This window comes from Onychostruthus taczanowskii, unplaced genomic scaffold, assembly GCF_017590055.1.
Source record: "Onychostruthus taczanowskii isolate IOZ18803 unplaced genomic scaffold, ASM1759005v1 scaffold38, whole genome shotgun sequence".
Classification (NCBI taxonomy): domain Eukaryota; kingdom Metazoa; phylum Chordata; class Aves; order Passeriformes; family Passeridae; genus Onychostruthus; species Onychostruthus taczanowskii.
In genome coordinates, this window is record NW_024501237.1 from 3,256,730 (window position 1) to 3,278,395 (window position 21,666).

Genomic DNA, 21,666 nt, shown 5'->3' on the forward strand with positions numbered 1-21,666 from the left:
TGGAGGTGCAAGCCAAGATTCTCAGTATGTCACATTCTTGTGTCTTCCAGATCTGGGAATATAGCACTGATTTAAGGCTTTGGGAGGAGAAATGCTAGCATCTCATCTGTTAATCTGTGTATGTTGAAATAAAAGCCAAGATTTATACTTCTGCGAGTGTTTCCATATTGTATTTTCTCACAAATTGGAGCTAGTTTCTGTTCCTTACTTAGGAGGTCTGAGCTCAAGCAGCAAGCTATCAGTTTGAAGAGGAAATGCAGTTTCAGAGAAACTTGGTATAGGTTGAGGACTTTGCCCAGGAGCATGGTATTTTTGTTTTGCTGACATTTCATTCTGTCTGCTGTGGGGGAGAAAGAGGAGAACATGGAAAGAAAATATGTGAGTGCAAGAAGCTAATCTATTCCATAACAGGAAGAGGGGAGAAACACTTGGGTGGTACTCTGCTGGTCTCTCTAAGATGAAAGAGAAAAAATAGTGCTAAGGTAATATTATTATATGGTCTCAGGTTGAATGAAAAGCACCATGGGACTGTGGGATTTTTTTCCCAAAAACTTTGGTTCACCTGATTTCTTGCAGCTCTTTAAATACTTTAGAAAAGAGGGGGGAAATGGTAGCTGGATCTTGTGGGGCTGTGTCCCCCCTCTTTATATCTACAGGAGAAATGAAAAAAGTGGATGTGACACAAGGGTTTCTTTCCTTATCCTTCAAGACAATAATTGAGAATAATGTGCAGTAATTAACATAAGAGCAGGGCTCTAAAAGAAAAAAATCTCTTTAAGCACAGTTGACTTGATTAGCATGTGTGGTTGACTTGATTGCATACTTTACTTGACTATTTGCAAATAATGCCTTATTTTATGGATAGTCTATGCAAATTGGACCTGCAGCTATAGGAAAACCACTTTTTATGTGTGGATTTGAAAATAAGGTTTCAAAGGCTACTGAAGTGCAAGCTTTCTATCTTGGCTCCAGGGTTTTGCACTTCAGCCCGGTTTCAGCAGCAGTATTATTGGGGATAAACTAATTGGTATATGTAGTCCAGATCTTGTTTGGGGGAGTAAGATGTGGGCCAATGTAAATAAAGAGGATAGATGCCAGAATTCTGAAATTACAGAGCATGGTAATGGCTTAAGGTGCTCAGGTTCCGAAATGGGAGAGACCAGACTTCGGAAACTGTCCAGGTCTAGCCCCAGTTCAGTGTCAGAGACTTGTGCCTGTCTAGTGCTTTTAGAAAGCATTTTGTCTTCAGTGAGTGCTGAATGAAAGTGTCAGTGTTTTATTTTCAGGCAGCTAATCATGGCATGAAAAAGGTGAATTTTAAGAGGTTCTCTTGGATAGAATTGTCTTGTTAAATGTACTTCTGCCTCCAGGCATTTATATCTCCAGAGGAAGAAGCCCCCTCCAAAAAGAGGCTCTTGGCTCATCTGCTAAGAGAAAAATCTCTTCAGAACCTGCCACCTTTTGCCTAAGTGTCCCTGTGGAGCAAGGGGGCAATATTGCTCATATTCAGGACAGTTAAGGTCAGCTAACAGTGTTTTACATGGGACAAATAAGGTGGGTTTTTCCTCCACTGAAAGTATTTTGTATGCATATAGAGCCTTCTTGCTCTCTCCTCTTTGTTTTAAATTTTGTCAAAGGATAAAATTTAATATCACGATATTTTGTATGGTCATTGAGAAATGCTAACACTTTTTTTTATTCTAGATTTTTTTCACTGTTTCTTGCACATCTAAAAATACCTGCAGAGTGTATGCCAGAGCAGTTGCTTTTCATGTTTCTTGGCATCATATTCCTATGAAATATCAAGTGCAAGGTAGTGCAGGCATTTCAGTTAGCTGATGTAAAAGTACAGCTTTTGACTAAAAGTTTTTGTTCGGAAGTTATTGCAACATTGGGGAAAAATGTTGATGCACAAGGTAAGGGAAAAAAGCAAGGGATATGTTAATAAAACCAAAACACCAAGTGTCAGGCATCAGTTAAGTTGAAGCAATTTAGCCTTTTGACTTTTAGTGTGTTTCTAGGAACTTTTTTGACAAAAATTACTGTGTTACAGTCTTTAATAACCATGTTATGGCAAAAGCTTCTTAATATTTTGGCTGGCGACAATTCAATAAAATTTGGAAAGAACGGCCTTTAAAATTTTCCAAATTCTTCTTTGCTGTTGGAGACCTTCAATTTAAAATTTAAAACGTGTGAGGAGAAATGGTGGTGGTTGGGGGAAATGAGAATTCTCAGCACTTAACTTCTGCATACACAAGCAGTTAAAAAGTGAAGACTTTGTAAGTGGTAGGGGCAAAAGCATATATCTTGCAAACAGTAATTTTGACAGAATTACTCTGTGAAGGGCTGCTCCTGTTGTGCTTTCTGTCCTCCTTGGGACAGAGCACGTGGAAGGCTGCCTGGTGGGGTAGGCACTGTCTGGATGTTCCTTAGGTGGTGTGCTTTTAACATGGGTTGCCGGGACTTTGAAATGAGACTTTTAAAGCCAGGAGGTCACTGAGCTTGCTTTCAGGCAAGAGCCAGAGCCCCATCCCACTCACCAGGGAGTGTGTGAGCTGTCTGTCTAGAGGGAGGAGCTGGCAGCTGGTGCTCATGAGGTAGACAGGCTCTTTTCAAAAAGTGTCTGAAATATGGGAGAGGCCTCTGTCTTAGGCAACATTTTTCCCCGTGACTGTGCTGCCTACATGGCTTAGGGCTGAGTCGTGCCAAGAAATTTGCACCCAGAGCTTGTTAATACAAATGATTTACACCTGAATTTACTCTCTTGTCCTGGAGCATTAAAGTTGCCTCCATACAATGCAACTCCCTTCCTGTGGAAATAGTATTCCTGTGTGGTCTGGGAGTAAATTCTGCCCCAGAACAAGCAGTCTGTCAGGTTCATGTCTGTGCACCTCCAGTGTTCTAATTTGTCCGCTGCCTTCCTACACTGTGTTGTGCTCTCTGCTGTGTGACTCTCCCTCTTGGGATGTCCCGTGGCTGTGATCTCATGTAAGTTTTGGGTGTGTGAGTACTCCATGCCCTAGCAGTTCCTGTGGAGTTCATACCACCTAACCCTGAGACTTGCCTACTCTGATCCCATCTCCCTGTTGTCTTGTATTAAGATGCCATCATAATTCTGCCCCAAGAAAAGGGGAAGTGAACTCATCCTTGGAAGGTGCACCTTTCCATGTTCTTTACTCTGTCCATCCTTATTACAAGGGCACAGAATTCCAGATCTTGCTTTTCTTGGATAAAGAGGAGACGGGGAAAGGACTTGTAGCAAAAACAGGGGTTGACATGAACTATGAGTCAATAGAGAACTTTACATCTAGATTTCTTTGCTGGTCAGCCTGGAACACTGAAAACCACAGAGACTGCCGGGAACATCGTTTTGATACAGTATTCTACAAAAACTTCAAATTTTTTCTCTTAGAAAAATTACTCCATATAGTCCTTATATTGCAATTTATCATAATGTTTGGGTATTGCATAGAACCAAAAGCTTTTGTATGAATTGAACATTTGAGGTTTCTGTTTTCACAAAGGACCACACACTATTGAGGGTTCCCAGAATCTGAGGAGATAGGGAATTTGGAGGAGTTGTGCATTGCAAACATCAGCATTCCTACAAATGTCTTCTTGTGAAAAATATCCAAGACAGACAAACTGTCTTGGGAGAAATATGTGTTGAACCAGGGGGGAAAGAGAAATATGTGTTGAACCAGGCACTTCCACTGTCAGCTCCAGATCGGTGCCTGGCTGATGACAGGTGGGCTGGACAGGTGGAGAAACCTGGCCTTGCATTTTCCTGCCAACAGCTTCTCCCCCGGCTTCCCTCAGTCAGTTCCTTGGTGCTAGAGAACCATTTTGTGGGAGGTTTTTAAATCCTCATAACCAGCATGTTGGCCATTGCTGAGACAGACAAGCACTGCAGCTTAAAGATAACTTTGAGGAAGAAAAGTCACAGAGAAAGTTGCCAAAAAAGTTAGTGAAACAGATCTGCTTCAATGAGAGTACCATTCAAATCCCAGCTTGTGGCATTTTGCATGTGGCTGTGCTGGTAATGACTGGTTTTGTGATAGATTTTACTTTGGCTTTCAAAATCATAGTTTGGTTTTGTTGGGTTATATGTTTGATTTTTATTTGTCGAGCTCCTGCTATCTGTAAAATGCAAGCAGATCTCATTGCTTGCACTGCTACAGCAGAGGCCTGGGTGGCTGGGTGTGTATATTCATATTGCTTCGCACTGTGATCAAGAAATTGTTTGCTGTAGGATTCTTTTACTGTTGATGTAATGTGTTTGGGAGTTTGAGCAGACATGCTTATGGTCTCTGTTGTGTTGTTAAATAGGGAATTGGCTTATGTCTGCTACAGAACAGTCCACACTATTTAATCATAGCTGAAAGGATGCAACATTTTGCAGAATGGGGAGAAGGGAAGTGGCAGAGAAGGATTTGGGGTGGGGGAGAGGGGATTGTTGTTCTTATGCTTGGCATTCTCCTTTAGACTATTTATCACAGAAAGTTTTCATTTGGAGTTAATGTATTTTTAGTCCCTAGGAGAAGATGAGCTATTTTAATCCAGACAGCTTCATTCTAGATTTACCTACTGAAATTTGACACAGTGGCATGAAATCACAGAATTTTCTGGAACAGTGAGACCAGACACTCTGTGCCTGGTGTATGTGAATCTCATGCTGACTGGAAGCACAATTTTCTCTGGTTTTCCTTCCATTTATTGCAAGTCTACATTGGTTCCTACCTTGCCATTTTCATGGTTTATTTATTTTTCTCTTTGGGAATTCACATTTCATCTTTCTTTTAAATGTATCTGAGTCTGCTTTCCCTTCTACTCTCTCGATGATGACTTTTGAACATTAATTATTGAAAATATATCTGGCTTAGTAAATATGCACAGTAATTGAATGCTGCAGACTGGCAAGTTGTGAGATAAGGAAAAATAACCTGTGCTGAAAAGCAGCCAGCAATATGTAATTTTTCAATAGTGGTATGGAATTCTGGGTGAAAAAGCTAGTATTTTAGGAAGTATTGTCAAACCCCATGTTTTCAGTTAGAAACTGCAGGATAGTCAGCCTTTTATCTTGCCATTATGTGTTTAGGTGGGTTATCTGTAGTTAAAAACACATGGAAGGCATAAACCTGCCTAAACAGTTAGGAAAATAAATATAGTCTATAAGCCTATTCCTCTTTAAATTTGTTAGGTTAGTATCCTACGCCTGAGCCAGGATTGTATGGTGTGATGGGGAGGCTCTGGGTAGGTGATTTACAGGAAGGGGCAGGAGCTTCCAGCAGTACCATTGGGTCATCTGAAACTGTTGGTATCAATTACTGGTCTCCAGACCATAAGAATTGCTTCTGGAACTGTATTTTCCATTTCCAGCAACAACTTTGGAGCCTTGGAGACAAATAACAAACTTACCAATGAGTGACAGTATACCTTAGGCTCTTACTACAGCTCACTGCCTCAAGATTTTATTCTCTGGGCTTTGGAGAGAAGCATGGAGAGAAGCCACTGCAGCTGCATCCTAATCAGAAATAGAAATTGGCATGAGTGCTCAATCTGAGAACATTTCATAGAAAGCTGGAGTAATTAAGCAGACACATGGTTTATTTGCTCCTGAGCTTATTGAATGGTTGAAGCTTTGCTTTGCCAGAATATTTAGGGATGCAGTCTTCAGTTCTCAAATGGTTTTGGACAACAGAATATTATATTGTAGTGTGGTGGTTTAGCTCTTTCAAAAAATAGTGAAACATAACTTCTTTTATCTGGGCAAAGAAATCTTTGTTTTCTGGGGCTGTAATATGTAGAGTGCTGCTAACAGTTTTATTGTGGGTTTTAACTGCAAGGAGAAGCTGTTCCATAGCTATCTATCAGTTCCATAGCTATTTTGCTTGTGTGCATATTTGCTGGCAGTGCTTCTCATAATATGGCCATGAAATACTATCAACAACTCTGTGAAAGGAGGAAGAGCTTCCTTTTCTAACAACAGCTTCACTGACTTAAAACTGTCAAAGTCGTGTCAATAGATTATTTATTTTAATAAACCTGTAACTACTGATCAATCTGTTATCTTTATTAACAGAGCAAGCTCTTGCCCACAGTTTGTGAATTAATGCTAGCTTGTTGAATTTATGGATGTAGAGCCTACAATATTAATATGGATCATTTTATTCTTAAGATGAGTTTTTCTGCAGTAGGTGCTCAAAAGTCTTTATTACCATAGGGAACATCTTGTATTATCGATATTTGGTGGGTTCTGCTAATGCTTGAGAATTTTTGTGACTGAGGGTTGAACATGAGTTATTACTACTTGAATACTGCATGCATGGAGAAGAAAATGTTATTTAGTCTTACATCAGTCTGTTTATTTCCCAGGTAACATGCATGTGTCACTAGCAGAGGCTCTGGAGGTTCGGGGAGGACCATTGCAAGAAGAGGAAATATGGGCTATTTTGAATCAAAGTGCAGAGAGCCTTCAAGAACTATTCAGAAAAGGTAAGCACTTTTTAAGACTGATAAATACAGAACTGGAAACATCTTAGTTATATTAATGTGCCATATAAGTAAACTGCCTTGTCCTTCTTAGGCTCTAAACCCAAAAAATACCTTGCTCCTAGGTTGTCTCTAGGTAAGTGCCTCTCTGCACCGCAGCCCAAAGGTTGCTTTCAGCCTTCACTTCATGTTCTGCCAGAACCTGTGGCACATCCCAGTTCTTGTGGTGGTAACTTCAATTATTTTAGACCCATTGGAGTGAGATGGAAACATAGGAAAAAAGTGATAAATAAGTCTGAGACCAGTGGAGCATTTTGGTATTGAAGGGCACACGGAAATGAGTGCAGTACTGTGCAGTCACGACCAGTGTACTCTGAAGAGATTTTGTCTCAAAGGTGAAAAACAGAAAACTTCTCCAGAGGGCTAGGTATGATTCTCCAAAATGCAGGTGGCAGCACCTATGTAGCTACTGAAGGAATGTGGTGTTGACTTGTACTTCAAAGGAGTAGAAGTATTTCTTCTTCCTCCCACCTCAGTAGGCTCCAAGCTCAGCATCTGCAATATTGCTAATAATACACATTTTAGCACTAGGTCTGAATATGGAAATTTTCCCCTTCCTTATGTTTCCCTTTCTTTTCTTTAAAATCTGCAAGTCCTTAAGGCCCTTCCCTCCCTTTCTTGCTATTTTTTTAATAGCAATAAATGCTTAACCCAAATATTGAACTTCAGTAGCATCTTTAACTTGTTCTCAGATAAAGTATATATTCCCATGATTCATCCTAGTATTTCAGCACCTTTATGGGGTGTCATCTCTTTATATCTAAGCATGCATATGTAAGCTTATTCAGTTTTATTAATTAAAAATCAAAGGCTCACACTTTGAAAATACTCATTGTTTTGCAACATTACTGTGCAAGGGGCACATCTTTGTTATTTAGGGCAAAATATTTTGTATTTTTTGCAAATATTTGATGTAGAATTTTATCAAGATTCAACATTTAGGTTATTTTGGGCTGGTTTTTTCAAGATTTGGTTTAGACCAAATCTTGATTTGGTTGTTGAGTCTGATTGAGTCAGACACTGGCTCTGTCTTATGTGTTGCACAGTCTCTGAGAGTGGTCTCTGTTTGATAATTGGCAGGCTCCAGAGAAGGCAGATGTGGGCAGAAACTGCTATATGGTGCCTGATCTCCGATCACACTTGACTTAGCTTTACAAATATGAATTTTATCAACTTCTCCAACATATTTTTTGCCAGGTGAATTATAGGTAGTTTTGACATCCCATTCAAATTTACCTTCTTCCCTTTACAGTGTTCTCACAGCCTATGTGTAGTAAAAAGCTTTCCCTATTAAGAATGCTGAGTTTGTTGTTGCAGTTTGAGCAACTGACCTGTCCTGCTACTTCTCATATTGCAAGAAAAGGAAAGCTGACATCTGCTTTCCTCTCTTTCACTCTTTGTTGTCTCTGAGAGACAGTCAGAAGAATTATTTCTTTTAAGAGGGCAGATTGTTAAGACCTTGACTTAAGAGGGATCTTGGATGATTAAAGGTTTACTCTTGTAAACTTTGCAGGAATTGACACATGGAGCTCCATCTTCTAATCCACCTGCAAGATCACAGTTGTATGAGCACATAGTAGTGGTTTCACTACTAATTTTCCACTTAAAACTTTATCCTAGGTCTAAATTTTTTTCTAGAAGGGAGTATCTGCTGAAAATAAGAGCTCACCTTTGCTTGTCCTGAGAGTAGTGCAGAAAAATTACCATAATCTCTATGAAGACTGCATGCAAGCATCAACAATGAGAACACAGTCAGCTCTCCTTCAGAAGAACAAGTACTGAAAGATGAGAGCACAAAACAGAAATCTGCCCCAGGACTTCTGATATGTGTTTTTAAGGCAGGGGAATGTTTGCCAGCCAAGACTGGCTAGGTGGCAGAAGCTTCTGATCTTACTTCCTATCCATGAAGACAAAAACACAAAATCAGATAAAATCAGTGCCAGAAGAATCTGTCTCTTTTTTGGAGATGAAGCTGTTTTATTGAGTTGTTTTTCTGCTAGTTCAGCAAACCGTTTTCAGTTGCATGCTGTTAATTAACCTGGGATATAGCCTTTGGTAAAATGCACTTCAAGAGACACTCAAATGAAAGAGCTTTTCTGGGTAGCAAAGGTTGATAAAGGTAATCTAATTCCTCCCAGCAAGAGTTGGATAACCAGACAGTCTTTAATGAAGGTTGTCTTCACTCAGGAAGCAATCTAGAAACTTTTTTTGTCATCTTGAATATCAGTTTCTGTGCTGGCTTATGAAGGTGGTGTTGACGTGCAGGAATAGAAAATGTGGAGGTTCCTCTAGGCTTGTCTGACTCAATTTTGTTCTTTATTTGTGGAGGGCTTGTGGCAAACAGGGGATTCTGAAGAAATCTTGTCTTCCTTGGTCAAATTTCAGGCCCATTTCTTCCATGCATTTGGTGTGGAAGAGGTATTTTATAGCAGAGGGTGAGTTTCCAAAATTCTTCAGAACTGACTGATCACTCCTGGGCCAAGGGAGATAGGGTATGCTTTTAGCTTCTGCAAGATGACAGCATGTTCCGCTTTGACCAGCTCTCAAAAGTGCTCTTCCTCCCTGTACGGAGTCCTGGAGTCCCTGAACATGCTGTTCTGTAACAAAATATAAGCTTTGCTGAGTGTTTTGTAAATTTTTTATTCAGAATAAATTAAATTAGGCATATTGTTCAATGGTCTGTGCACCAGCTGTTTTGAAATGAGGGGGATAAAAAAGGCTGTGGAAATAGCTAACTCTTAAATTGCCATCTGTTGGCAGCCTCCCCGCACCAGCCCAGGAACCAGAAACACTTAAAGGAATTACCAGCCCAAGTAATTATTTATGTATGTGTTCCTGGTAGAGTTTTGGTAGTTTGTTTCAAGTTGGGAAACTTGCTATCACTCAGTCAACTGAGAATCTGTTCTTCAATTAATTTCTTACTTAAGCTAGTTTCTGGAAATTAGAAAAAATGTCCAGAACAAGTTTCTGTTACAGATTTGAGGACTTCTCGATATATAGAAGTTGTGCATGTCTTGTAGTGAGTCTATCTTCTCAGCCATCAAAGCACTGAATAAGAGAAGCACAGGATGGAGATCCATTGTCTTCATGGTTAACTGTGTATCATGTCACGCCTTATTCAGCAACAGATACAGAAATGTGCATGTTTTTATCCCTCTTTGTATTTACGGTTCTAAGAGATGTTGAAATCCTTAAAAATACTTCACACATTTATTTCTATCATTATAAAAAAATGTAAGCTTAGATTGAAGTGCCCACTTGCTAATCACCAGTTTAGAAGATCAGCTCTGGTAGCTGTGTTGTCAGCACGTTATAAGCTGTTAAATGAAGGAGAAAGGCAATCTGGGACTCAGTTGCAGATCTGACATCAGTTGCACTGGTGGTGTTGAGATTAATCTGGAGATTTGAAAAGGCCGATACCAGACCTGCCCTTCTCTTACATCTGTTTAATTATCTGCAATAACTATTTTGTTGTTGAAAGGGTGTATCAGCTGTTTCAGACGTGCTGTATCTTGCACTCAGAACTCCATGAGGTCAAAGAAACAAGTCTTTGAAGTAATCTCAAATGTGAGTGTATAAGCATAAGGAGAATGCTGTGCTCGCTGCTGCTGAGAATTATAAACCAGGCGTCCCTCTAATTTGCTAGGTTTAACTGAAAAAGATTTATCTAAACTGGAAACTGGGAAAGCCTTCATATGTCACTTAGGCCACTCCTGTTCTAAAGTGTGCGTTGAGGATTCTGAAAATAATTGGACCTTAAGTTTGGAGACATGTATCTAAAGGAAGGGGTAAGAGAAGGGGCAAAGTGAGTCTGATATTAAAAAGACAGGTTGAGCAAAGAAAGAAAGTCTTTGCAAGTTGAATGTCTTGCAAATTTGCATATGGGAAATTATTTTTGTAAAGAAAAGTTATATCATCTGAAAGTGGATGTAAAGGAGGAAGATTATGGTTTTCAGGGACCTGTAAATCTTGTTGACAGTCAAACTATTGTAGTTGCTTTGCTTGAGTAAGTGTAATGAAAAGAAGGAAGGCAAAGTGTGAAATGTGTTGATGGGGACTAGTGGCAAGTCCAAAGTAATCACAGACCTAGTTGGGATGGAGCAGGAAATTGATTGGTTTGGTTGACAAGAAGAAAAATACAATAGGTAGGGGTAAAACCCCCAATCCTCATTTCCTAGCTCGTCCTTGTTGGCAGGTGATAAATGATTGCTTTTTCCCTTTGCCCGTAACTGTTGGGGAATGATTTTTCTTTTTTCATCATCTGGTGACATTTGATCTTTTGGTTGCTGAGAAGGAGAGAGATTGGGCTTTTGTAATTTTATTGGGGTTTTAAAAAGTTTTTAGTTTGTGTTCCTCATCCCTTCCTCCACCTCTACCCACCCTACTCACACCAAAGAGACTTCGTGACTCTGCACTCTTGGTAGAGCTCTGCTGGATGTGGTCAGCACGACTGTGAAGTGTGGTGTGTGATTGTGGGGCAGCTCAGGTGCAGAAACTGATCTCAGAAACTAATTGTTCACCCTGTTTCTTGCTCCAGTATCCTCAGGAAAGAGTACATCTCAGTTTTCCAAGGGGCTTAGTATCCCATGAGAGCTCTCCTATCCTTTGGTGCCAAAGGGAGAGGGAGCAGACACGCTGCAGTGCTGCTTGCCCTGCACAGCAGGCATGCAGGGACACGCTGCGCCAGCCCAAGGATGAGAGGATTTCCAGCAGAAGTGGTCCCGTGTGCTGGCATCATCCTGCAGGCTGCCTGGCCAGGCTGCAGGGGAGTCGGTGGTCTGTCTGCCTCCAGCCTGGCCTGAGCATACAAATTTTCAGATTACTTGTCTCAGTGAGGGCTATAGAGGGAAACAAAGATGTGTATTGAAAACCTTGTGTATATTTTTGGGTTGTTCTGTGCTTTTCAGACGTGTGTGTGTCTGTGTGCTCTGTGCTAATGGCTGTGGCTTAAGAGAGAAGTGGGGGAAAAAGATCCTGAAGGACTGACTTGACTGTAGCTTGGGAATTCAAAATTACCTGCCATCAATAATGTAAAATAGATCTATTTCAAATATTTGTCTTCATGTTTCTTAGAATGTGGTGGGTCTTTTTTATCTGAGACTATTTGTATGCTGTTAAAGCACATAAAGGATTTTTTTCCTCTCTCATTTGTTTGGCAGATGCTCTGTAGCTGAAGATTATTTCTGGTTTTATTGTGTTTAAAGCCAGTTCCCTCTCTCACTTCAAGTAAGACCACGCTATTTATCTCTGCCTTGGCACTGCTTGAAATGCTGTGCTCTCACAAGTGTTTTGTTACAGAGTTGCATAGCTCTGGAGTTAATTCAGAAGGCTGGCAGCTCTAGCACAGTTGAAAGCCCAATGGATAGAAAATTGACCAGGAGCCATATCCTGAATTCCAGTGCCTTTAAAAAAGGGACTTGAAACCTGTTTGGTGTTTTTTTGGTTTGTTTATGGTTTTTTGTCATTTTCCTCAGTATTTTCAGGAGTGTGTTACCCTTACTGCTCTTGTAAATTATTCTGAAAGCCTAAACAGAAGATGACATGAATATTATCACTGGAAAATAGTTTGTTTTGTTTTCCTATAGTTGCTGGCTGTTTGATGTGTTGCATCTTTGCTACTTTTTTATCCATGGTGCAAACACATCAGAGTAGTGTTACTAAAAAGTATTTCCTTAGGTATATCTACCTGGTTGGAGCTTTGAGATAGTTATTTTGGCTTATGATGCATGCCTTAAGGAAGAAACTGAAGAATTAATTGTTTTATCCTCATCCTTCATAACACTAGATGAGATTCCATGGAGTTGTGATGTAGGCACTATGATCTGCTACGTAAGTTATAGGCTACTGAAGGAGGAAGCTGAGAAGATATCAGTAAAATGAGCCTGGCAAAATCAGTCCTTTTTCTAAACTTCCTGTATATCACATTAGTTTTACATTGCTTCAGGTCATGAAGATTCTTGAGTGGGGGTGGATCAATAAATTCAGACTCTATAGGGGACAAATGCTCCAAAGTTTGTTGAAATTAGTATTGGGAAGACTTCAGACTAATTTGGGGGGGTTAATTCTCAAAACTAAATCCATTTTTTGTCTCAGTATGTTTCAGAATATGAAGAGTTTTTATGTCTTTCAAGTATTTGTTATATAAAATGTTAAATTAAGACTAAAGCCTCTACATTTCTTAAGATTCCTGAGTTGGGACTCATAAGGTGAAATCTTAAAATATTATAAGATGTTGATTGTTTAGGGTTTTTATATCAGTGGTGAATACACACAAAGTGGTGCAGAATCCAGTAGTTACCCACAGGATAATTTTTGAAAGTTAAAGGCCAACTAAGGTAGTCTTCCTGAAAATGTTTTTGGAGGCTTTGCTATATAAAGTGGTATTTTCTTGTTACATATATTAGGAATGGGTTGTCCATCTTTGTTTCTTTTTTTTTCTAGCATCTGAACTTGATGCCACAACAGCAACCAGCACTTGTCCCGTTTGTTTCAGAGGAAGTGGGGTTAGAAAATGGAAGGACTTACTTGAGAGATCCTTTTACACCTGATACCTGCAAGCAGTAATTTAATACATTTCCTAGGAGATTAGAAATATTCTAGATTACCAGATAGTTCATCAGTCTAGGAACCAGCACTGTAGGAATATCCTGAGCTGGAGAATGGAAAATGTTAGTGGTGGTGCTAATGGAGGAAATTATTATTCTGCTGGTTTTGCTTACTATGTCAAGGGAAAAGGATATATCATTCAAATGCATGTTTCCTCAGGTCATTGATATATTGTGTAGCAGAAGGCAGAGCTATTGCCTTTTTGCCTATGAAAAAATACACATTAGCTTTTAGTTTTACTTAGTAAAACATCATGCCTCCTCCAGTGAAACTGGGTTGATTCATGTTTGAGGTGTAGAAAAAATGTTTTGACTTAAAAAGTGGCCTTCTTTTTTCTAAAGTTAGTTTGACAGCAGTATCATCAGACATCAAAAACCTAGCTGACAAATGGCATATTTTGGTTACTTTTGGTTCTGTGGTTTCAGTGCTTGTTTTGAAATGTTCAGATATTTGTAATGTTTTTTCACTTTAGACTAAAAAAGACTTCTGTGCCCAAAATTCTTTTGTTTTGTCCCCTTCTATTAGCCACTCTAATGAGTATTTTCCTTCTTCACTAACTTTGTCTATTCTCTTCCAGGCATTGCTGCTGCATTAGTGCTATGTTAGGATAGGAGCAAACTCTATTGTAGGAATGGAGTTTGGGCTGGAATTCCTGTTGTAGGAATTAGCCTTAATGACCTGTGCACTGCAGAAAGGGAACATTTTATATGTCACCTGTAACATAAATGAAATAACTTCAGGAGAGGGGATTGTGAGTATTTTAGCAGGCTCTTCCTGAGCTTGCTGTTATGAGTAATAGCGAAGAATAGTCATAAAAGGTAGGTGTTACTCCCCAGTGTGATTAAAATTGAGGTTGTTGTTGTGGTTATGAAACACCACAGGTGGAAGAGGAAGCATGAATCTCTTCCACTAACAGTATGTAGGCTGATAATAAACTAACATCCAGCAAGGGCATCAAACAACATTGCTTCATTTTCAGGGTGGTTTTTGTTTTTCTTTCCCTTTTCAATTACAGCTGATCCTACTGCTCTGGGATTCATCATTTCTCCGTGGTCTCTCCTGTTGCTTCCATCTGGCAGTGTGTCATTTACTGATGAAAATGTGTCCCAACAAGACCTGCGAGCGTTCACAGCACCAGAGGTTCTGCAGAACCACTCGCTGTCATCCCTGTCAGATGTTGAAAAGGTACAGTGCCTCTTCCTTGGCAAACAGCTCTGCTGTTTTGTTGTTGATCCCTTCACAAAATAGCTTTAAACCATCCTTTTTGTCTCCCCATGGTTTGTGATTCATGTAATTTCTTTTGTGAGGTGGGAGAAGGGATCCTCCTACTTCGTTTTTTCTGGTTAAAGTGGAATAGTGATTATAGTTGCATGCAGTTGTGAGGAAGAGTCTGTACAAGCCCTGGCCACGTACATACTTGGGCAATGGCTGCACAGAATTTCCACTTCTCCATTTTAACTCTTTCACAAGGGTAAATGTTCACACAGGTAAGGTTTGTATATGTGGTCTCCTCTAGGTCACTGACAGGTACAGTAAAAATTATTATCTTCTCAGCTGTCTTCTTGACACGAATTTGTTGTGAATGGTAACACTTTCCTCAGAAAGCCATTCCCTTGGCTTAGCCAAAGATATTTAACAGTGGGAGTGAAAAGGAAGTTGAGCTATTTCTATCTCCTTGGCTTCCCTGGATCAATAATGCTTAGAGAGAAGCTAGCCACAGACAGTGTTGTAATCTGGGAACAATTATGACATTTGGCAGTGTTCCTCCAGGAAGAAACAGCTCTTACTTCAGAGGATAGTGGTATTGGCATCAATTGCTGTTGTGTGCACAAGGACCATTAAAACATGTGTTTCTGTGTTGAACATTTTGTTTTAGCAGCTTTTTGTATATAGTCAGTTTTCTTCAGGGCTATATCACCAAACACCTACTGAAAATCCACAGTTACTCCCAAGCCCGTTAGACATCCTTCTTGCCCTGCATATTGTCAAAATTAATGGTATTATAAAATATGTTCACGGTTTTATCTATGGCAAAACTATAAACAATTAGAAACCTAGGCTGAAAATTTTAACAGAGAAGTAAAAATAACACTCATATCAGTGAAGACTCAGGTTCAGTTATGTAGGATGCAGCTGCCAAATCCTATAGTCATACTGTTGGATTTGTTTATTTGCTTTCAAGAGGGACAACACTTTTGAAGACAGTAACGTTACCTCTAGTGCCAACTCTGAAGTTAATGTACAAAACAGGCCTTTAAAAATGGCAGAAAAAATAGTTCTGAAGTGACAAGTTTGTGATCTTTGTCAGAGCTGATTGCATTCTTTGTTCTGTGCCAGTATTCAATATGCTGCTTTTTGTCTTTTTGAAATAAATGGAGGACTGTTACTATGAAAAGCCGTGCTGTGATGTTTCTTAATCTTGAGGAAGGAAGCACTCAGAGGGGCCTCTGTGGCCTGTAAATGCCAACACAGAGCGTGTCAATAGGCCATGACCAAATGCTGGCACTCTGTACTTGTGCAGGGCTGATTAATCCTTGCTGACTGGGGCTGTGTGAATGTCTGCCCTGGTGTCAGCATAACCTTCCTTGCTGAGTGGAAGGTGATCCACTTAGCTGCTGATGTGGAAGAAGGAAGCCCCCGGAAACATAGCTTAGTACAAAAACTTTTTATGGCTTTATTAGTTGAAGTTGGTAAAGGAAATAAATAGCTTATATGTGCATCCCTCTTGCCTTGACTACTTCCCTTTGCACTCCTGTTAAACTCTGTATCAGGTGTACACTGGTTCTTTGTAAGGAATATGTTGACTTCTTGTTTCTTAGATCACAGAATCAGATCTTGCTTTGCTGACTGTGGTAACTTTTGACACGTTTAAACTTTTTTTTTCCTCTGTCACAACTGGCTGTAGTTCACTGAATTAATTTACTGGAAATCATTGGTGTTTTCCTTTTTGATTGTTCTACCAAAAGCTGCTGAAGGCAGAAAAACACCTTGTTTTTTAAGGTCTTGTGTCAGACAGTGGCAGGGTTGCCTTTGTCTTTTCAGTTATGATTGTACTTGCTAATACAAATTAACAGTGTATTCAAGGAGATATACTAAAAATAATATTAATACCCCTTTGATTCCAAAACACACAGTCAATTTTATTCCAAAATATGTCTGAGGTAACTGCAAGCTTATTGGAAATAGTGTAACCAAACCATTGCAAATTAGAATGGTGATTGATTTGGGAAATTAATTTCGTGTTGATTTATATATTGTGGAACATATTTTAAGTATAATACAAACATTAATTAGAGTTTTTGAACAAATGCTTTTATTTTGAAAGATGTTTTCAGAGAGATTAGTAGAGTAGAAAGTTTTAGTTTACGGTCTGATTGCACATCTCATTTTTGGAAATGTCTTTGGGTATGTTGAAGCTCAGAATCATAGAATGATGGAATACCCTGAATTGAAAGGGCTCCTCAAGGATCATCAAGTCCAACTCGAGATTCCAAAGACTCCAACCCAGAAATGTATCTGACCATTGTCCTAATTTTTCTTGAACACTGACAGGCTTAGGACTATGACAGTGTCTCTAATTAGAATTAACTAATTTTATAATAGTTTTTTTAATTGCTGTTCTTGCATTATTGGGGGACTGAAAGAGTTGGGAAACTTCCATTTTTATTTGGTTGGGGCTTTTTCTGGATTGTTTTTATGTCTTTTGTGTTTTGTTAGCTTTTTCTGAAAAGGTTTTTTTTGCATTCATTATTGCCATGAAAGCATATTCACCTTTTTCTCTGTAGCTGTGGTATATCTTGATATGTAAGAAAGACTTTGTTGCTTTTCAATTGAAAGGGTAATGGATGATAAACCAGATAGAGAGCAATTTTCTCAGTATTTGTAAAAGAATGCTTCTGATTGGATAGGGCAGTGGTATTGACTTAGAATGCTTGATGCATTTTTCTGACTACTGTCCTAACCTGTTCAGATTTTTGTCAATTTATATATCTAGAATTTAAGTAAGATGTTTTGCTTTTAGTTAGTGAAGAGGCTGACTTATGTGAGCTTTAATTTATTGCTGTCCTTGTAATTGTTGTTCATTGCCTTCAGAATTATTCAATACATTTGTTGCTTTAAGTACCATAAATACTACTAATAACATGGTATAAAGAGCCATGACTAGTGTATATTACTTACACAGTTTAGAAAAACTGTGCTTTCTTTCAATTACCTGTTTTGTTTTGACAGTCACCTACAGAGCCAGCATGTGCTTGTACTCTTAATTCTGCAGTATTTAAAGGTTTTATTCCTTGTACTGATGAGTGTATTATGTTGAAGATATGTTAATTGTTAATTATATGTGTAATGGTTAATGCATTTGTACCTTCAAATATCAGTTATAGATTAAGGTACTGCTTTCAATGTTTATATTCTTTTGTTGATTCCTTCTTTTTCCTTTGATCTCAGTCTCTGTGATCTCATAGGATAGCCCCCTGCTTGAGTCGTGCTAAGGTCTGCCTTGCTTCAGACTTCACAGGTTTTTAGGATCCTTGGACACAAGCATGCAGTCTAACCCCACACTGGGCTGATTGTATGGATTACATGATTTCTGGCTTCAGTGTGAGATGAAAGCTTAAAACTGATCAAAAAGGAGGGGGCACTGGTTGGATGCTGTATGTTTAGTAGCACTAGGATTTGCTTCTCTGAACCTCATGTTAAGGAGAGGTAGGATGTAAAAGACAGCTGAGCCTAAATACTAGAAATGTATTTCTAAGCAAAATGATGTTAAGTTAGTGGTTCTCCTTTAAGGACTCTGCTTTGTATTTCCAGTCTTGTTCAATGAGTTGACAGATATCTTGTGTCTTATGGCAGGTTCATATTTATTCTCTTGGTATGGCACTCTTTTGGGGAGCTGACCATGAAGTTCCTCAAAGTCAGGTAAGTTTAGATTTGGTTTTGTTTAATATTGCAACTTCGGACTTGGTGTTGTTTGACTGACTCTGCATTTGAGTTTGCATGGCAGGATGTCATACTGAGACACTGCGGAGTAAGATGCCTTTCCCAGAGTTTTACAGAATGGATCTGGTTAGAAAGGACCCCAGTGGGTCCAACCTCCCTGCCCAAGCAGGGTCATCCCAGAGCGCATGGCACAGGATTGCATCCAGATGGTTCAGTGAGGGAGCTCTCAGCTTCTCTGGGCAGTCTGTTCCGGTCACTGCACAGTACAGAAGTTTCCTTTCCCATACTTTTTCTTGTGAAGTGTGGTGTTGTCTTGCAGGGAGAAGGTGCTGATAGCACGTTTGTGTTAGTTTCCATGAAGATACATCTGGGCTGGTCTATCCTGTAATGCCACAGGCTGAAAGACAGTGGTTTAAGCTGCTGACAAAGGAGAAAATAATTTGTTTTCATTTAGGCTTATATAAAAATAAATATTGAAGTAACATGGTTGTTTTACACATAATTAACTTGTTTTCCATGCTGCTATAGTTTCTGTGAGTCTGGATTTGGCACATATAGATACTTACCTTTCACAATGGCCAAGAAAGGGTATGAATTGTTTGGAAAAGGGAGTAGACTCTTGCTATTGATTTGTCAGTCAATGCAGACATAGTTGCAGACTGCTTAGAGTTGAGTGTTATTGCTCAATGTGGTTATTTTACACACCCAGCAGAACTCTTAGACTGTCCTGCCAAAACTGACTGAAGATAAATGTGATTATCTTCCTCAGTGCTCCTTCCCTGCCCACAATTAAATTTTAAGAAGTAAATATCTAGAATAGTGAAAATAAGATTAAATGCTTCTGAAAAAGCATTTAGTGGTGGATTTGAAGCTGTGGGAGAAGCAGTTTGTGGTTCAGATTTAGGTTCGTTCCTACTAGTAGATGTTATATATAAGACTAAGGAAGAAAATTTTGAAAGACTTCAGCATTTTAGGCGTTCAGTTCCTAATATTTTCTTTAACACAGTGGTAGTAGAGATCTCAGTTGTACTTGTTTGGAAGTAGCTGCCTTAATGCAGCCAAGTGAGGTAAAAAACTTTGAAGCTCTGACTATTTAGGGGTACCTGTTCATAATGCCTACCTTGCCTGTCCCAAAATCCCTAGAGTTTTCTTAGATACTGGGCTTTTCTCTTTCTTTGCTCTCCTGTCTTGTAGGAGATGAAAGGAGCAGTATTCAACAGTAGCAGGAGGGTGACTTAAAGAAGGTGGGTGTTGAGAGGAGTGTAGGCATAAATTTTAGTACCTGTTTTCTTTGTTTCTTTCTTTGGTGTCAGGAGTGTGGCAACAGTTTCTCAATAATGTAGTGGGAAGGCATGCTCTATCTGCTAATAAAACAGTATTTCCCCAAAGACAATGTGGTGAGGGTAAGCCTGGAAAGAATTTGCCTTTGGGACGTTGACATGTGGATCCTGTGTCCTGTGGAGTTAGTGTTGGCAAAAGGACAATCTTATGTATGGCATTACTTTTGTGTGTTAATTTGAATGTGCAGATTTTCCCTTTTTTTAAATAAGTTTTCTGTATTTGTCTGCCTGTATTGGTTAATGAGCTGCTTCTCTGCTGGAAGTGTGGCTGAACAGGAGATTCATATCTTATTCACATACACGATTTTTATTATTAGCTAGTAGTGATAAACAGATAGATGGGAAAAGCCTATATTAATTAAATCAGGGTGGTCCAGAATGCCTTTTTTATGGCTTACCTTAAGAGTGCTCACACTGGGAAGATTGAAAGATTGCAATTGTTTGAAGCACTCTGATGCAAAAAGCTTGACAGTGTTTGTACTTTGTGGGTAACCACCCACTTTAGGAGAGCTGCAGATCAGAAAGCTCAGGTCCCAAGTGCCTCTGGCACCTGAGAACAAGTGTTATCACTGTCTGCTGCATACCCTGGGGAGGGATATTCAGTGTGCTGCATTCACTGGATGGGGAGAGCAGAAAGACATCTGGATTTATTTTTTTTAGGCTGTATGGGTGTTGTCCTGCAGTTAGGAAACTCTGCTTTGCTAACCAGTGTCTTGGTTATTTTATTCCTTCCTTTTTTGTTGATACTGTTTGGTGATATCACTGGAATTTGGGAATGCTAACACATCTGCTACAAAATATTTGTGAGGTGAGGAACTGCAGAAAATTAGCACAGAGGATTGTACAAAATTATTGTGATGAGGTTTGAATTTTATATTTGTGAGTGGCAGAATGGTCAAAATTAAGGATTAAAACTTCCTCTGAACGTTTTCCCTTTTACTTTATTTTCACTTATTCATTAAATATTTGAGAAAGTCTTTAGTGTCCTGACCTTGCAGATCAGGCAGCTTGTTTAGGCCAGATTGTTGTAGAGTAGGGATGAATCCAGAGGCTGAATGCCTCTCTCCTGTTCTACAGCCACTATTTTTTCACCTCCTAGATGATGACTTTCAAACTGGCGCTCAGATAATGTAGGCAGTAAGTCTCATGAATAGTTAATGTGCGTTGTTGAGTGTCTTTTGTTTCTGAGTGTTCCCCAAGTCATGGTTAAAACTGATTCTCCTGTGTCCCCTGTTCTTGTTTGTCCCTAGCCTATCAAGCTTGGAGACCATCTCAACAGCATACTCCTGGGCATGTGTGAAGATGTCATTTACGCCCGTGTGTCCGTACGGACTGTTCTGGATGCCTGCAGTGCCCACATAAGGAACAGCAACTGTGCCCCTTCTTTCTCATATGTGAAGCAGTTGGTCAGACTGGTTCTGGGAAGCCTGTCTGGGGTAAGTCTGTGTCAGCGTTTGAGGAAACAATAGAGGTGAGCAGGAAGAGAGCAAAAGTGCTAATTCAGAGTCACTCTGCAGTCTTTCTTCCTCTTGTTTTGGTATGTTGCAATTTTGACAAGGGTGAGTGTTGAAAGGAGAGAACAGCTTCTGTCCCCATGTAGCAGTCTGTGCACTTGACAGTTCCTCCTGGAACATGTGTTCACGAGTTTCTGAAGAGGTCATTTCATGAACTGTCTTCATTGAAAAAAAAAAAAAATAGGAAGAACCAGGTGAACAAGGTGATGAACTGCAGGGCAAGGCTTAGACTTGTTGCTACTTGAAATGCTTCAGAAATGATTGCTGTGAGTTTACTTTAACTTGAAGTTATGCTTGACTTTTGGAGAGTTGCTTATTAACAGAAAGGAGGACTCTTTAGGCAGTGTGCCAATTCTCTTGCACTTCTGCTCAGCTCTTGAATATGAGATTTGTGGAGGATTTTGTTGTCTAATAATGACCAAACTGTTTTTAGAAGTGAAGAAATTACATGAGCTCATCTTGCAAAGTTACTATTCCTGATGGGCAACTTCTCTCTTCACCTAAACCATTACAGCATAACTTCAGAATAGTTAAATAATTTTAAGTAAATCAAGAAAGACCATAAATTGTCATAGAATCATAGAATGGTTTGGGTTAAAAGAGACCTTAAAGCTAGATGTAACCTCCCTGCCATGGTCAGGGATACTTTTTGCAAGACCGGATTGCTCAGAGCTCCATCCAGCCTGGCTTGAACACTTCCAGGGAGAGGGCAT

The 21,666-nt window shown here is 39.4% G+C and overlaps 1 protein-coding gene across 1 annotated transcript in view; it reads left to right on the forward strand.

Moving 5' to 3' along the window:
* Window positions 1-21,666, forward strand: part of PTPN13 (protein tyrosine phosphatase non-receptor type 13) — a 109,132-nt gene that overhangs the window by 15,218 nt on the left and 72,248 nt on the right. Inside the window, exons 2-5 of the mRNA XM_041412152.1 lie at window positions 6,376-6,495; window positions 14,174-14,343; window positions 18,013-18,078; window positions 20,690-20,875. Of these exons, the coding sequence (XP_041268086.1) occupies window positions 6,376-6,495; window positions 14,174-14,343; window positions 18,013-18,078; window positions 20,690-20,875 (542 nt within the window). The remainder of the gene's footprint in view (window positions 1-6,375; window positions 6,496-14,173; window positions 14,344-18,012; window positions 18,079-20,689; window positions 20,876-21,666) is intronic.